The following is a 16,470-nucleotide window of genomic DNA, read 5'->3' as shown; positions in this document are numbered from 1 at the left end:
CTGTTTTATGTCTGTTTTCATAATTAAGCTGTACAAGTGAAGACAGATATGAACACAGTTGGCAGCTTGTTTTGAAGTTCTGCATAATTGTGACAAAATATAAATTCCATTTCATCACAGTTCCTTGAGATAGTAAAGTTCCCTGTAATTAGAACTAGCTGAAGAACAGAAATGCAGTTTACTGTATTACGACTTGTGTTTATACTAACATTAAGACATTGCTTTGTCTTAACTTCTCGAGGCTGTTTGAATGATTTTTTTTTTCCCCAAATGATGAGAAACTTAAATCAAATGGCTATAATGTTACTTTTAAAATGCAAGCAACTCTGGTTCTTCTCTCAAACTGTCAAAGCTGTTGCTGTCCTGCTCAGAAAATGCACCAAAAGTGGATTCACGCCTGTATTGCCTGGAATCCAGTTTATCATTTGAAAACAAGCACAGGACGTGGCACCGTTGCCTTGGTAGCCGGCCCTGCTGAGAGCAGCACTTGGCAATCACTCGCCTCGTTCATCAGCTGGAGATAAAAATCAGCCAGAGATGGAATCAGGTCGATATGAACAGTGGGTCACTTAGTCTGGAAGTAAGTGCTGAAAAGGCCTGTTGTGTGGCCTGTACAGCAAATTTGGCATACATTCATCACATGCATCTCTCCAAGGTAACTGACTGATTAATTGTTACTTTTAACAACCATTATCCCTTCACTGCTCCCCTGAGCTCTTTTCATCCCATCTGTCCTCCTTCTGTATACATTAAAGTTGTTAATATTTTTAAATATTAATTCCAGATTATTTCTTTCCACTGTATTTCCTATCAGTGTGGACACTGTGTCTCTTTGGCTCAGGGAAACTTTGCTCCCTCCATGAAACGGCGTACGTGGATTGCAAAAGATCTAAACAGAATTCACACATGAATCATTTTTAAAGTATGTTTTTGAGTCTAACCAAAAGTAAACATAGAAATGAGTCACCTGGAGCAGCCATCTTCTACCTACATCTGGGATGTCCATCTGGGGATACCATGTGCACCGTTTTCATGCTCAGTGTGACACTGACTCATGCTGCTAGCCTGGCAATGTCTGTCAGTCCACCTTGGTCCAGACTGAAATATCTCAACAACTGCTGGATGCATTGTCAGGAAATTTTAGCCAATCGCTTATGGTCATTAGAGGGTGAGTCTTAGTGACAGTGATCCCCTTTACACTGCAGTAGGTTGGGATTCCCTTATGTTTTTAATTTTTTTGTGCCAGCACATCATAGCTTCTATTTGTTTAGTATCTTTGATTTGCTACCAGTTTCCTGCAAAACTAATGGCATTCCTATGAAACTTGCGTTACACTTAATTTATAGTGCTAATTAGCCAATGCTAATCTGAGATGGTATTACTCTGGATCTAGTGCATGTTGGCAGTAGTTACCATATATCACAAACTGCACCCTCACAGAACCACTAGCACGTCTGTAGACTCCTCTGTGCAGTCCGTCTACTCAGGGGCTTCAACTTGGATGTTTGTTTTGTTTCAGCACATTTAGATTATTGTGAAAAAATGACTTCAGTTTATTGACATGCATACATTAGTTTTGAACTATTGAACAATAATTAGTATAATGATCTGGATAAAAATCAATTTACTGCAATCTGAGTATTGGACATCAGCTGAACAGCGGATTTGCTAAAATAGTGATAGTAAGTATGAACAAGTATTTGATTTTTAGCCATGCATATCTAAAATAACCTGGGGTTAATGAGCTTCTGCGCCCAAAGATTCAATTAGATGTCAATGGCATTATTCAAGTAGAAACTCTACTCTCAGTGGACTTCACCAAAACAAATGTTGCTGTTGGAATTTCTAAGAAAAGCGTAGAGTTGGCAGACAGATGAAATGACAGGGGCTCCAAAAGACAAAGTTTCCTTGTTATCCTTCTAATAACATTGAGCAAGTAATTATTCTCTCTTCTGGAAAAGAAAATGAGAACATTGATCTGAATTATTCAGCAGATACAGAGTGTGTGCGTTTTGTAATAGCATTTGATTGCAAGGTCAGAACTCGCTTCCATTCTCTTTCATCCTTGTCAACCAGGTACCGAAAAGGTTCGTCAGGCCCAAGGCTACAAGTACCTTCATGTTGTCAACCCTGACTGGCTGTGGAGCAGTCTAGAGCGCTGGGAGAGAGTGGAGGAGCAGCTGTACCCACTGAAGGAGGATTACTCTAAAACACCACGGTAAGGCAGCTGTGGTCTCACAGGCCATTCTGAGCCTGGGAGATGAGAGCTTGAAACATACTGACAGGAGTACCTTAAAAATCTCCTCATCATGGAGAGAATGCCCACTCTGAGATCTCTTTTCTTGTGTTTGAAGGAGCAACAGTCCAGCAGCTTTTTCTGACAGTCAAGGCTCCCTACAGAAGACCATTTTCCACCCAGCTCCCATCCACCCCAGACCTCCTCCACCAGCTCCAGAAGTTCGAACATATGACCCCGTCACAGGGAAGCTGATCCGCAGGGGCCCTCAGTTGTCACGTTCACCGCCTCTTGTCCAGGCGTCAGGGTCTTCATCGCTCTCTGATCAAAGAGAGCAGTCTAGTCTCAGGTACTGCACGAGTTGGGTTAATTATATAATAATGCAATGATTTAATACTGGAGATCACGCAAGATTTCATTTATTTCAAATATCGTGATGCTTATGATAAAACACTTGTCATATTTACTGTAGCATTTTTAGAAATTTTACTTGTGGAGAAGGCAAACAGCAAGAATTTTAATATAGATTAATATGCTTTTGTATGTTTAATAGCTGCATGAGGAAGGCTTTTATATGTTTGTTACCTGTTGACAGTCATGGGTTTTTTCTTTCAGAAACTAACTTTTTGTGCTCTGGGTTATCCTTAAATCTGGTATTAGCTGCCTTCACTACTGTGGGCTAGAAACACCAGGAGTGCCACAGACATATTTACCTCCAATTCCGTCATTTCATTGAGTGATCCACCATAATCTTCCGATATCGGGTTTCACATCTTTACCATGTTTCTACATGTGATTGATGTACATCCAATGAAGAAATATTGACCCTTGGGTGTCATACAATACTATGACAAGCATGAAAAATAGTAGGAATTATGCTTGTGGGATTTCTGTTCAGTGCTGACCTCAGAATCGCTCATAACAGATCTTAAATGTATGGATTTGACCTCTGGCCCTCATTTCCATCCATACCTTCTCTGTAAACGAAAACAGCTGCTGGTGTATGATACTGTGCATTATTACTCCCAATGGAGAGCTACAGCGTCTTCAGCTATCAACTGAGGAACAATAAAACTCTACAACAAGCCTTTTATTGAATCAGTTGATGGTATTTGGAGGCTGGGGATGCCTATAAACCACAGAGTGTATAGTTTTTAGCTCCTAGATGAGCCTCGGAGCGTCTGTTGTACTTCTTTTGGCAAGGTCAGGCAAATTTATTTGTATACTTTAAGATCATACATTAAAATCATAGAAATAGAACATAATTAAGCAATAAAAATGCATTAAAAGTCAAGAAAATAGATTGTCCATCTGAGAGAAAGTTGCAGTGAACGATGTGGTTTTCAGGTCTGATTTAAAAGAGCTGACAGTTTGAACAGACCTCAGATGTTCAGAACGTTTGTTCCAACGTTTGAAGGCTGAATGCTGCTTCACTATTTTTGGTTTTGGGAACACACAGTTAACCTGTCCCTGATGACGTGAGGGCTCTGGAAACTTCATATGAAGCTGTCCAGGATGTGTTTTGGTCGAGGACCATTCAGTGCTTTGTAGATCTGGAGTAAGATTCTGAACTTTATCCTTTGACTAACAGGAAGCCAGTGTCGTAATTTGAGGACCAGTGTATTATGGTCCTGGCGTTAGTTTGGACTCTGGCAGCAGCATTCTGGATCAGCTGCAGCTGCTTGATCGATTTCTTGTCAAGACCTGTAAACACACCATTACACTAATCTAACCTAAACCTACTGAAAATAAATGCATTAGCAAAGAAACCCTTGATTCTAGCAATGTTCTTCACGTGATAATAGACAGATTTATTTTCAGCTTTTATGCGGTTGTTAAAATTCAAGTATGAGTCAATAATGACACCAAAGTTTCTGGCTTGATTTGTAACTTTTAGAGACATGGAGTCAAATGGAGAACTGATCTTTGACCTTTCATTTTTCGGGCAAAATACAATCACTTCAGTCTTGTCTGCATTGAGCTGGAGAAAACTTCAACACATTCACTTACTGATTTGATGGATACACTTACTGAGAGCAAGTAAAGGACTGTAGTCATGTGATAACATTGAAATAAAAAGTTGTGTGTCATCCGCATCAGTGTGGTAAGAGATGTTGTGATATTCTATTATCTGAGCAAGGGGCAACATGTAGATATTGAATAGACGAGGACCAAGAATGGACCCCTGAGGAACCTCGCATATCATCTTTGTTTGCTCGAACTTGTAGTTACCATTTGAGACAAAGTAATCCCTATCTCGTAGGTAAGATGTGAACCATTTTGTCTGCTTGTTGCATCTTTAATAGAATAGAATTCAGAACACCAAAAAGTGTTTTTTTTTTTTTTTTTATTCAGCCAGTCATTTGATTTTCCAGACATGAGCTCGGTTCATTTCCGCCTCCAGTTTGACAAGAATGATGTGGCAGGTGCAAGAAAGGCTTCACAGTTCCTCAAAGTCACCTCTGTGATCTTCTGCTCTCCTTGTCATTTATCTGTCAGTCACCAATGCTAATGAAGAGCTTGTCCTCTGTATTTATATTTTTCTGTCATTGGGGAGTCACAGGGAGGCTTTTCCCTGACTGTTTTACAAATAGCTCTTGAGAAATTCATACTCCTAACTTCAACTCTGAACGGCAGCTTAAAATGGTTATAAATTGAATATATCTGTGATGATACTCCCTAATTAATAATCTCAAGCGTAAAATTGGCCCATTTTATTCATGGATTAGAGGCACTGTCTAGTTTTCAGGGAGTTGCATGAAGTTGGACAGAATCATCAAAGAAGATCTGTTCAATTAAACACTGCCAAGAGGAAGCGTGGAAACATCCTCTTCCCATTTGCATATATATCTACTGGGCCCTTGTTACAGAGAGAGAGACTGTGCACTTCTCATGATTGGTCTCCAGTTTCAACCTTCATTCTTTGTTGTTATGAACTATGTGTGCTCATTATGTACAGTGTTTGCAAATGAATTCTGTTCCTTGGCAGTTCCTGTAAGGATTATTGTAATACAGAAACAAATGGCGCTACAATAGCAATGTGTGACTGGAAAAATATATAAGTCTAGACTATGTAAATAAGCATGAATTTTTCAGGCACACAATATACATCAGAAGTACCGTATGTTCATATGGAACATCACCTTAATACTTTCCCCTGTATGAACTTATAGTATTTGAATTACTTATAAGTTAACTAGTAGGTTATATGCTCTTATGTAAAATGTGAAGCGAGCAGTTTAGACTTCCTATATTGAAAATACAGGCCCCACAGTAGCAACTTAATACAACAAAAATCAGTAAATTTTTCATTACTACGACTTAATCCTGCTCAGCATGGAGGCTACCAACCTTCTTGAGTCATTTCAGCCGGTCTTTGCCAGAGGGGTTGTGTTGCTCCACTTTCTTCTTTTAAAATATCTCATATGTGTTCTATTGGATTCAAGTCAGGCAAAGTACTTTGTCAGGCTACAGTTTTACTTTTTCCTTCTTTAGAAACACTTGTGTGACTTTGGCATTGTGTTTTGGATCATACTAAAAATATTTCTCCTCTGCTAAACCTCTGCAGACTGGGAGTCCTCTTGTCAGCCAATATTTTGGTTTATCTGCAGATGTTTGTGGTGCCATCTATAAATGTTGTCTGCCTAAAATCTTTTCCACTCATGTAGCAGCATATCATCACACTCTCACCTCTGTGCTTCAGTGTCAGGACTATGAATTGTCTGTGGTAATCTTTTTCTTGGATGCCATTTATGGTGGCTAATGTCTGATTTGATTATTTTGTTTTTACCGATGACTACTTATCCTTTCTTTATCTTTGTGAAATCTCGAAATCAACTTTTAGACTCTGGTGTTTTCCCTTCCTTGTGGAGCCATGATGTAGACAAAATTCATAGGTCTAAAACTGATAAAATCCTGATGTGCACAGCTGTCTTTATAACTATGTTCATGCAAGTAGGCTAATAGGAAGTCAAAGATGCATTCAGTTTTGTTTTGATCACATGATTTCATATGTGTATGTCAGTGATCACAGGTATATTCACTTTAGTTTAATTGAACTTTTACTTTAGGGCCTTTTTTCCTTATATAATCTTCCCGAAATATTCCTTTGTTATTGTTCACTTGATTATCTTGTACATCTGCATAGCTGGCCTTAATCTGATTGCTTTCATAGTGTTTTCTGTTTGTTTTTTTTGTTGGTTGCTGTACCTCAGGGGAACTTCACAAAGTCAGCAAGAAGAGGCTCCTCGGGGTGGTCAAGGCGACGGCGACCCAGGACCGTCTCGTCGAAAACGGCAGCCGAGCATGTCAGATATAATGCCTTTGTACACACTTTGCAAGGAGGACCTCGACAGCATGGACAAAGAGGTAAGAATGGGTTAAACTATCACTGCTACCTTCTGCCTAGTGCTGTTTTGGGTAAAAGAGGAGGATCACCAAGAAGTGTGCAGAAATGTATTCTGGTAGTTTATACATTCATGCCTCTTTTTAAATCATTTCCTTGTAATAATATGATAGACTGCAAAAAACAAAGGATACATGTGCAGTAAACAAGACACTCGGATACTCTCATCTCAGCAGTGACTATTTTGCTTTACTAGAATGTATTTCCATTGCAACCTCACAGCAGGGAATAAGAGCACTCATCTGTAATGTAATCGCTCCACATTGGAGAAACAAACACCAACAGTCCCCATAGCAAGCTTTGTTGATTAAAGCAAATGACTTCATTTTCAGCAAACTTGCATCATTATACCAGATTTATCTGATCAAAAAAAAAAAAAACACCCCCAGGCTTTACTGTCCTTGCAGCTTGTGGAAAATGGTTTTAAAAGAACATAAATGTTGAACAAACAGTGATTTAAAACATGAAATACTGTCTTTATCCAAACACAGGTGTGGTTCGGGGCTGTATTTTCAGTTGTTAGAAATATGTAAATACAAACAGCATTTTGAGTTTGGTTGTTTTATTTCTGGAACCAAAGCAGAAGATCTGGGTTCAACACCAAAGTTAGCAGTCAGTTGCTTAACAACAGTATTCACTTTATATGTTTTAGATATTTACATGTGTCAGGTGGCAGTGCTTTTTTGTGTGGCCTGAGGTAATGCTTAGTTGTTGTTTCACTAACCTTTTCATACTGTTTTATCCTATGATGCCGTAGCTATGGAAGAAAAATCCTTGCAACTTATGCTGTAAACTGTAACATGATGTGATGATTTTTGTTAGAAGTGCTTTGTTTGTTAGAGCTAGTGTTGTATTTGAGTAAGACATAATAGAGCTTTGAAGTGAAATTGTAATTTCAATCCAGTTTCCTATGCATAGCCTTTGGAAGAATTTAAACATTTCCTTAACCGGTAGTCGGCCGTGTTAACAATTAATACGGGAATAATTGTTAACATGAATGAAATTCAGTGAATGTTTTACGGAAATATTTAAGTTGAATAAAAGTCAGTGAGCGTTTTTCTATATGCAGATTATACCTTTTCAACCATTGACAATTACTGTTAACTAATAAACTGGCTTGCTTACATTAGAAATTTAAAGACAGTTGTTAGAATTAAAAATTAAATTGATTTACTGACTTCATTTAAAAGTGCTGTTCAGTTATTGGCCCAACTAAACAAAAAAAATGTTAAACACATTCAACAAGCTACAATCTTCCACAGTAAATAACCTGTAATGTTACTAATAGTGGTGGGACACGATTAAAAAAATTAATGTAATTAATTAGAGGCTTTGTATTTCATTCCTCGTGATAATTGCATTTCTGTCAAATAGCAATAATTGACACAAGAAGCAAAGTTTTTCATTTGAAATAAATTTTGGTCTCCGACTGAATCGATGAATAGACATATAAGTGAACTTAAACAGCAAAAATGTTTGTTTCATTTATATTTATGTGTGCATTTTTCATCTGTCTACTACATTCACAGATTACTTAAAACTCAAAATGCAATTGTAGCCATTATATTCTAGCCTAGCCGCGCTAGACCCAGGTCTGAAGACACAAGGGTCTTGGAACTCTCGACAGGGAGCTAGGTGGGCTAAAAGGTTGTCTTTCAAATCACTCTGTAGCACTTGGGTAGGTATACAACCAATCAGCGGAACGAATAGGCTGACGTAGTTCCTAGAGCGCCAGAAATCAGAGGATGCGGGAGTTCGGTGAAGCCTTATTTATTTATACAGTCAATGGGTGAAGTTCAAGTATATTACAGACATGTTAACAGAAAGATTATTCAGAGTCGGTGCTAATGGAGCTCAATGACTGTTGTCGTTTTAGTTGTACCCTGGCAGAGAATTAAATTCGTTGCCGTGTCTAGCGCGGCTAGGCTAGTTGTTTCCGGTTGTTTCCGTCAGAATCGTTGTGCCTCTGTCGTCACTTAGTTACGCCTGCCTTCTGACTCTACACTTCATGGTGATTCGTCGGCCAGTTTTAGGAGCATCCAACCTCGAGGCTTACCGAGGGTAACTAGACCCACCCTGGCAGAGAATTAAATTCGTTGCCGTGGGTTGTCTAGTGCGGCTAGGCTAATTATATTCAACATTTTAAGACTTTTTGTATGCTCGAGCACCTTCAAAGTGTTGAAAAGTGGTCTATTGTGGGCTGGCTACACCGTTTGCTGGTACCAGGACTGTGTAGCTAACTATGGTGTGTCACCCCAGAGCTCATTTGCATAAAGTAGTTTCATTTATGCAAATGGGACGTGAGGAACGGAGGTCTGACGCATCACGAAACTGACTTTATTTGCCTAAACTAGCTGTCATTGAACTAAAAGGAGGACAGATTCAGCAGCTTATTTCTCGCCTCAAATGCTTTCAGAAATACTTTTTACTGGACAGTGGTTGTAATAAAAGAGACAGTTGGCGACTGAGCTGCTATGTTGGTCTGACATTTCTGGACTGAGAGCGTCCTATGCATCTTCTTTGCAGCTGGCAAACAGACTTTAGATACATTATTGCACCGACTGGGCTGGAGCATATATCAGTGTTACTGGTGTGCCAGAAAATAGGGAACGGAGAAAGATGCGATTAAATGTGTTATTTTTTTAACATGTTATATTTTTCTAAAATTAATTAATCGTAATTAAGCTGTTAAATTCTGAGACCTAGTAACTAATCTTTTCACAGTGATTTGATATCAAAATAATTCCCACAGCTGATATACTGTACATAATGTACTTTAGGTAACGTTAGTCCAGCTGCTGGAAACAGCTGCTCAGCTGGAACAGATGTCCTCAAATACTGTTGCAGCAACTTTGTCAGTCCATGAAATCTGTCAGTAGTTACTTCCACATCCAAATTATGTTTATACTGAGAGCAGCGTTGTTGATACGCTTCATCACTTTAGTTTAAATGTTAGTCCTACTGCTCCTGATTTGTTACAATCACGTCTGCTGACAGTCATTTAGCTCCTAGCCTGTGTGTTTGAACATAGCTTAGCATTAGCATCAGCTTCAGGTAGCTAGCTACACTGGACAACTGTAAGGCATCTTTTTCACACCTTGATGCTGCAGACTTCATTAAAATAACTGCCACAGTCAGCAGTTACACAGAAGGGAGCTGCGTTTGTTTCTTGTGGCCCTCATAGTCAGTCAACAAACACACCTGTAACTCCATCTCATTAAGCTGTGTGAGGCTCCACCTGGTGGAGCCACTGGGTACTACGGCAAATCCACATTAGATCTGTGACATCCATCTGCTCCTCCGCTAGCTTGTGATTTAATGTGTTTTTAATTGATTAAATTCTTCATGCTATTAATCAGTTAACAGTCATTAACATGTCTAGCATGACAATCAATGGCAATGAAATCATCCAAGCAAAACGAGCTTCTAACTACTTAGACTTCCAGCTTGCCATTTAGGCTACTGTTCAGATCCTTCCATATGCTATAATCACTATCTATTTGTCTGAATTGTATGTACTTTTCTTTACAAGGCCGGTGAAGTGATTACTTATTTCTGAGAGCCTTGCACCTCCTGCTTGGATAATGATCTTTAATGGAGTCAGAGTTCTGCTTCCAGCAGGGGAAAATGTGCAAAGCAGATCCTTGAGATCTGCCAAGAGCCTCTCAGTAGGCGATTGCTCTGAAGAAAGGGCTTTGCGGCTTGTTCACATGGGACATGACATGTGACAGTCTGTCAGAGTGTAGCTCCGCTGAGAGCTCCCACATATCAAATGAAGATATTCACCGAACCAGAAAGACACGGAGACTGTAACTTTTTACTTGCAAGGGTAACAGCACAGTGTAACAAGACACATTAGTGCGAGCTACAAAGACTGCTCCCATACGAAGTTTATTTTATACACAAGCAGAAACGAAAACATAGCATAAGATAAGAAATAGCTCGAGTTACACAAGGGGGTGTGCTAAGCTGTAAGAGTGGAAATATACTGACTAGAGGAGCAAGATGTGTGTGTGTGGGTATGTAATGAAGATTATTCTATAAAGACACTATATACAATCAGTTAATGCCCTAGGGCTTGATTATGATAAATATATTCTCAAATTCAACTCTAACATTCCCTCCTGTTTATCATGATCAAGAAGTGTAAAGCTCAGTTAACAACATCTTGTAAAAACATATTCTGCTGTCACGTCATTAAACTACACTTCAACATCATCATTCTCATCATTAGAGTCACATTGTGGTTCTTCCATTTCAAGTGCAGCATAAGCAATAATAGAAGTAGTTATCATTTTAGAAATTATGGATCTCAAACATGGTAAAATGCAGGTAGCAAAAATGCAAAATAGTAACAAAATACATATACTTATAATTACAAATCTTTTAATAGTCTGAAAAATACCACCAGATGTAAACCAAGAGGTAAAATCCCAGCCTGGAAAAATACCTTTGTCTTGGTTTCTTAAATGTCTATTTTAATCTCATCCAATTTCTGTCTGATTAAAGTGTAATTGCCTTTGTGATCAGGGATGTATGTACAACAATGGTCATTAACAACTTCACAAACTCCTCCTTGTGCTGCTAAAAGAAGGTCTAAAGCTATTCTGTTTTGGAGTGTCATTTGCTTGATAGCCTTAAGTTCAGAATCGTTTTCTAGCTGATCAGTTATGTCGATTAGTGCGTTAGTGAGATTATTGAGAGAAAACCAAAGTTTATTTACACTTGCGGATAATCTTGATGTACCATATGAAGGAACTAAAGACATAAGGAAACGTTTTGGTTTACTGAAAGCAGGTTGTTGTTCTTCTTTAGTTTCACGGCTTTGGATTCGGTGTGTGTGTATATATGTCCTGTTCTCCAATTGTTGGTCAGTAATGACAATTACAGCAGGTTGCAAATGAACTAAGGTACAAGTACTGCACCAATCAAATGGCAAATGCCAATAAAGAAGTCCTCCACATTGCCACATCATTTCGGGTGGAGTGGAGATTTTTGGTCCGAGATTAAAGGTTGTTATGTTTCTTCCAGTCCTATATTTATCTTCAGAAAACCACCAAGATGTGTTAAATCCTGCAATAAAGGGAACTGATGATAAGATAGTAGACGAGTTACTGGAAAGTGATATTATATGGATGCAATTAGCCTGTGAAAAATTAGTGGGATCCAGCCATTTTTCCTCATGAATAGTACAATTTGGAAACCAGTATGACATGTTACCAGTGAAATGCTTTAGCATTCTGAGTGTGCTTTCACCAAATATACACATTGTTTCTGATTTATTAAGTAGCATGATGAGGTAATTGTAAGCACACGTAGCAATTGGTGACATTATTCTGTTGTGCTGTAAAATTCATAGCTTTATACCAGAAGTTCTGTTCCCAAGTCGCTGCCATGGAGTGTTCATGGGTCCTTTTAGTCCTGTGAGTTCCTGTAGAGGAGAGAGAGAGGAAGAGGAACCACAGGAGTGACAAAGTCACCCCTGCGACTAGCAGAAGTCGCCAGAGAGCCATTCTAAAGTCGGGCGCGGATTAGTTGGGTTCTTCACCGGATTGAGACGTCAGCACCCTATTGTGCTACTGACCCCTTTGTATCGGACTTCCACCGCTACCCCGTCGGTTGATCTGGCTCGGCTTCCAGTTGTATCAGCTTACAGTGCGATTGGTGGATCCACGAAGGCCGTTCAGCAATTTTTATTGCCGTGGGTGTCGTCAGCAGTATTTGATACGGCCCTTCCCACCGAGGCGACTTCCAATTCTTTCTCCTCAGGACTCTGATCAGGACCCAATCTCCAGGCTGGAGCTTCTGTGTAGACAAAGGAGAAGAACACTCTGGCAGATTATTGGAACTCTGAACTTCTCTCGTTTTTAACATATGCATCATCCAATCTGCTGAAGTTACTTCTCTCTCACTATGATTCAGTGGATTATTGTTTTGTGGAAGTGGAAAAGGTCTCCCATCCACTATCTCAAAAGGTGTTATTGTTGTGTCTCCTGTAGGCGTAATTCTCATCCACAATTTAACCAAGGATTAACAATCTGGCCAAGGCCTCTTGGTTTCTTCCATAGTTTTGGCTAGCCTGTTCTTTATTGTCTGATTCGTACGTTCTACAAGGCCGGCGGAATGTGGATGATATGCGCAGTGATTTTTTAGTGAAAAACCCAATGCCTGTGAGCAATGTGTCATAATTGCATTTACAAATGTGTACCATTATCTGATCTAATTATGGCGGGAATACCATAAGTTGGAAAGTAATGGTTGCAGAGAGCTTTTGCTACAGTTATGGCTGTTATCTTTGGTTGGGTATATTTCAACCCATTTTGAAAACACATCTACAACCACTAAACAATACTTTAGTCCTTTTGATGCTGTTAGCTCAATAAAGCCCATATGAATTGTGTGGAAGGGGTGTTGTGCTGGAGGAAATTGCCCTCTCTTTGGTCTCATATTTCCTTGCGGATTGTTCGTACAACAAATTAAACAATTCCTACAGTATTCCTTGGCAAAGACAGAAAAGTTTACAGAGAAAAACTGTCTCTGTACCATGCATACCATCCCTCCTGTTGAGACATGGGTGAGACCATGGCTCACGAGGGCGGCTGTGGGGAACAGAGAACGCGGAAGAACGGGCTTATTATGAGTATGATAAAGGCCATTTTGCAAAACAGCTCCACGTCTGAGCCAAGAAGCTTGTCCAGCCGTGGGAGCAGTGTTTTGTGCGTCCGCCAAGATGTTTAGGTCTACTGAGAGGAAAAGGTCATTCTCAGAACATTGTGTGCCAAATGAAGCTTGTTTCGCAGCAACATCTGCAAGGTTATTACCCCGTGTTATGGCGGAGTCGTCCTTTAGGTGAGACTTACATTTACACAGCGCCAATTTAGCAGGAAACTGAATCGCTAAGAGAAGATTTTCCGACAGAGAGGCATGTGCAAGAGGTTTCCCACCAGAGGTTTTCATGCCCCTGTTATTCCAAATTCGAGCGAAACGGTGGATAGAAGAACACACATAGTGACTGTCTGTGTAAATGTTAAGTGATTTCCCTTCAAACATCTTACAAGCGTTAATGACTGCTAGAAGTTCAGCCGTCTGTGCAGAATACGTGTGTGGCAGGCGTTCTGCTTTTAGGACCGTAGGTACTGTTGTTATTGCATAACCTACACAATCATTATTATTATTATTATTATTATTACTAATTTCAGATTTTTAAAAGCTTCCTCAGCCTGTACAGTCCAAATAATCTCATCTGTTAACGACATGTTCATGCCATATATTAAATCTTGCAGTGGCTGTGAGAACACTGCGTAATCTGGAACCCAGGATCTGCAAAAATTACAAAGTCCTAAAAATGACATCATTTGTTGTTTTGTTCGCGGCTTTGGAGCATTTTGGATTGCAGTTTTTCTGTCAGTGAGGAAAGACTTCCCATGTTTTGAAAGATTATGGCCCAAATACACCACCTGCGGAGCCCACAACTGAAGTTTGTTTAATGAAACCTTATGACCTGTTTCATGTAAGTGTCGTAACACTGCCATCGTTGTCTGTTTACAGTGTTCCTGCGTGTCTGCAGCCACAAGAATATCAACATACAACAGAATTTGGCTGTGTTCTGGAATTTGAAACGTTGACATGGAGCACCTGAGAGCCTGAGTGTATATGTGGGGGCTTTCCGTAAAACCTTGTGGTAATCGTGTATAGGTGTACTGTGTACCTTCAAATGTAAACCCGAACTAGTGGTGCGAGTTTGAATGTAGTGGTACAGAGAAAAAAGCATTACTTAAATCTATAACTGAAAACCACTTTTTATCTGAAGTTACTTCATTTAATAATGTATTTGGGTTTGGAACATCAGGTGTAGTTTGCCGTACAGCATCATTCACCGCTCTCAAGTTTTGAACCATCCCCCATTTTCCTGTATGTGCTTTTTGAACAGGGAAAATGGGTGTATTACAAACGCACTTTTCCGTATTCACAATAATCCCTGATTTTTTCCATATCTGCAATAACAGGTCCTATACCTTCTATCGTTGATTGCTTCAGAGGATATTGAGAAATTTGTGGTCGACACGGAGTGGCTGCTTGTACTTTAACAGGTGGAAAATGTTTTATCAGTCCTACATCTGTAGGGCTGGTGGACCAGAGATCACTGGGCAGTTTTTTTTTTTTTTATCAAATTCTGGGTAATCCTATATGGACAAACAAATTAATGATCAGGTTTCTTTTCCATTCAAATGTGTGGAGGGTGTGGTGTTTACACACCACCCAAGAGGCTGTTTCATGAACCGCAAAAGTTGTAGTAATTTGGGTGTTTAGCTCTATTACTCTGGTTTTCAGGTCTGCACTCTCATGGGATAGAGTTTTTTTTTTTTTTCGTCCGTTAAGAAATATGCAACCACATCTATATATTAATATCTTTATATAGTAATACATTTATACTTTATTACATCTATGCTTTATCAACATGAAATTTTATTTTAGCTTGATCTGTTGAACCGTGTGATAATTGTTCCTGTGGTCTTAATACTGCATACAGAGTGAAGTGTTTGAAATGTACCAGGCTGAGCTGCATTCCAGAGATAAAAAGAACCTTGAAGCAAAAGCAGCTGAAAAGAAACCATTTTAAGCACTGAGTTCTCATTGTGGTACGAATTAACAGCAAGAATACAGTCTTGGTCTTACAGGAACAATTATCTCACACACCTCATAACAGCTCGTTAGTGAAAAATCCCAAATCTCGAAACATATGAACAACTGAAAATTAGATTCCTATTTCACTGACCCTATCGCAGGTGTCTATAATCAATGTTACAAAGCAAATCTGACCATAAAGAAAGAGGTCATTTATCTGGTGCTTCAGCTGCCGCGGCGCCTTCAGCCTCTGATGCACCAGGCCATCGTTGTTGTCTTTGTGTTTTTGTACACTGTCTTATCACCTTCTGCTCTGGCTGCACAGGCCTCAGTTTTTTTATTTGTTGCTGTATTTCTTTTTTTTCCTCTTTGTGCTTCTTCCAGCCATATTTCTGCGTAATGAAGCTGTTTTTCAGTTTCTTTTGATTTCTTTTATCAGTTTGTTGTTTTGCAGTTAATTCTGTAAATAGCTCTGTGCAGCCTCCTACTATTAATTTGCTATTAAATTCATATTTCTTTTCCCAATCTGACAAGAATTGTATCGAATCTGGATGCTTCTGTTCTGTTCTGCTTATTTTGCATCGCCTTATAGTGAATTTTTTTTCCTGATTATTTCCCATTTTTGTTTTGTTTTGTTCAAAATTATTTTTATTTAGAATTTGTGGGAAACAATGTGTCATATGCCAAAATTCAGCCCTTGGAAAACAAGCTCCTCGGCCAGCTCTATTAGCTAGTCTGGTTTTCCACTGGGGGTCCAATATCAGGACTGAAAGTCGTTTTAGAGTTTTCACAAAGTCCTCCTAAATCTTAATGACTGTTTACACTCAGTGATTTACTTCAACTGACAACAGCCGTATGTTCACACCGATAGGTTTCAGGCTGTCCTCTGCTTCAATCACTGACCAGTCCTTTCACACTCACAGTTTTACACATGCACACATTTTGTAAGTTTTGGCTTCTCTTAGCTCAGGACTTCACTTTCCTACTGTAAGTTTTGGCTTCTCATAGCTCAGGACTTCACTTTCCTAAAGCGCTTTGTTCGGATGCCGTCAACCTGGAACCCCGCAGAACCCGGACAGGGTTTTAACCGGCCGACGTGGAATTCAACCACGGAGGGCTTTCGTCCCCAAACCTAGTTTCAGGGGGCTGTGCACAGACTTCGGTCTCCCTCGAACAGCTCCTTAGGTTCCCAGGTGTATTGGCA

General features: G+C 39.5%; 1 protein-coding gene across 1 annotated transcript in view; it reads left to right on the top strand.

The window, feature by feature from the left end:
• The window catches only part of ctdp1 (CTD (carboxy-terminal domain, RNA polymerase II, polypeptide A) phosphatase, subunit 1), a 115,122-nt gene that overhangs the window by 16,080 nt on the left and 82,572 nt on the right, over nt 1-16,470 (top strand). Inside the window, exons 9-11 of the mRNA XM_022216164.2 lie at nt 2,077-2,218; nt 2,355-2,585; nt 6,451-6,604. Of these exons, the coding sequence (XP_022071856.2) occupies nt 2,077-2,218; nt 2,355-2,585; nt 6,451-6,604 (527 nt within the window). The remainder of the gene's footprint in view (nt 1-2,076; nt 2,219-2,354; nt 2,586-6,450; nt 6,605-16,470) is intronic.

Source organism: Acanthochromis polyacanthus, chromosome 11, assembly GCF_021347895.1.
Source record: "Acanthochromis polyacanthus isolate Apoly-LR-REF ecotype Palm Island chromosome 11, KAUST_Apoly_ChrSc, whole genome shotgun sequence".
Classification (NCBI taxonomy): domain Eukaryota; kingdom Metazoa; phylum Chordata; class Actinopteri; family Pomacentridae; genus Acanthochromis; species Acanthochromis polyacanthus.
Note: the sequence above shows the minus strand (reverse complement) of the source record. Positions and strands in the feature narration are given on the sequence as shown.